The sequence below is a fragment of the Hipposideros armiger genome, unplaced genomic scaffold (genome assembly GCF_001890085.2).
Source record: "Hipposideros armiger isolate ML-2016 unplaced genomic scaffold, ASM189008v1 scaffold_500, whole genome shotgun sequence".
Taxonomy (NCBI): domain Eukaryota; kingdom Metazoa; phylum Chordata; class Mammalia; order Chiroptera; family Hipposideridae; genus Hipposideros; species Hipposideros armiger.
The window spans coordinates 153,226-154,582 of record NW_017731850.1 but is presented as its reverse complement, the minus strand read 5'-3'; the positions used below and the strand labels follow the sequence as shown (position 1 = coordinate 154,582).

The window sequence follows — 1,357 nt, the reverse complement described above, 5'->3', positions numbered from 1 at the left end:
TATAAACATTTTATTGTAATAATACTCTGTCACTTCAATTTAAATCATTCCATTATGAAAATGTCTTAATTAAAGAGAGAATATTTCTTCAAAACTCTAAGCAGAGCTTTATCGATTAAATTTACAGCAATACAACCTTTAGAAATACACAACTCTTCATTTTACAATACTTCCCCTTTAAAAATTTGTCATGGTTTGTCACAGATTTAAAATACAAGGCACCTAATGCTATGAAAGGATAATACAGCATATGTAGTGTAAGTGAACCAGGTCTTTTCCCAAATATTCTTTCTCAAGTCCCACCAAATTTGCATGAACATACTTGTTACATAAACATTTCTTGTGTTGTTAATTTGCAATATTCTATGAAACTCAAAAACAGAATCCATACCTATTATAGGCAGCTTATTTTAGCATTTTACCTGTAAGAAACACTGATCTACATATTAACTGATTTCTTGAAAACATTTTCATAATATAGTCCAGCATATAACATATAATATGTGTAGATAAAGTCTCTAGAACATTAGAATTTTATTCCTTGATTAGTTCAAATTATTTCATCAGCTGAATTCCTTGAGATGTATAAGGCAGGTTGGTCCTTTAGATGGACTTGACTGAAACTTCCTATAACTGTAGTAATATATACACAGCTACATAGCGAAGTACTTCATTATGAAAATGAAGAAAACCGATTTGAGGAAAATATATTTTAGAGTTCCAAAGAACTGAAACTGTTATTTTTCAGACTAGGCACTGAAACATTTTTCTACAAAAACTTGCCAAAGATTATCTCTTCGCTGTATAATGTTCCACTGTCAAGCTGAAAATAAAAACAAACATAGAATCATCATTAGATCACAACTGTCATAGCTTTAATTTTCTATAGTTTATATTTTTAAAAGCAAATTATCTTAACATTGATTTATATATAATAAATAAATTCTTAGGAAAAGTCATGACGCATGTTTGCAACAGATGGCACTAGTTCATTTTGGAAGTACTAGAGTCATTCGCATCTATGTTGTTGCTATGCCATTTGACAGCTGACAGTTCTAGCTCCATTCTAAAAAAAAATTGAGCGATTTCATTGAGTTTTGGAGATTTTACAACAAGTGGAAGATAGAAGACCAAATTGTGCATTTTTGCCATATTTTACTTCCATAAACAGAAGAATGCGCAAGCTTGTAAAAAGTTGCATAAAGTTTACGGTGACAATGCTCTACAAGAACGTCAGTGGCAACGATGGTTCATTAAACTCCGTGCTGGTGATTTTGATCTCAATGATGCTCCTCAGTCAGGGAGGCCCTCCAAGGTTGATGATGACAAAATAAAGGCATTGCTCAAGTCAAACCCA

At 31.8% G+C, this 1,357-nt stretch overlaps 1 protein-coding gene across 1 annotated transcript in view; it reads right to left on the bottom strand.

Annotated features, from left to right (window-relative positions):
- Positions 1 to 6: 6 nt before the first annotated feature.
- Positions 7 to 1,357, bottom strand: part of LOC109396021 (solute carrier family 35 member F5-like) — a 47,648-nt gene continuing 46,297 nt past the window's right edge. The window contains 1 exon segment of the mRNA XM_019667539.1: positions 7 to 823. Within this exon segment, the coding sequence (XP_019523084.1) occupies positions 745 to 823 (79 nt within the window). The 3' untranslated portion in view covers positions 7 to 744.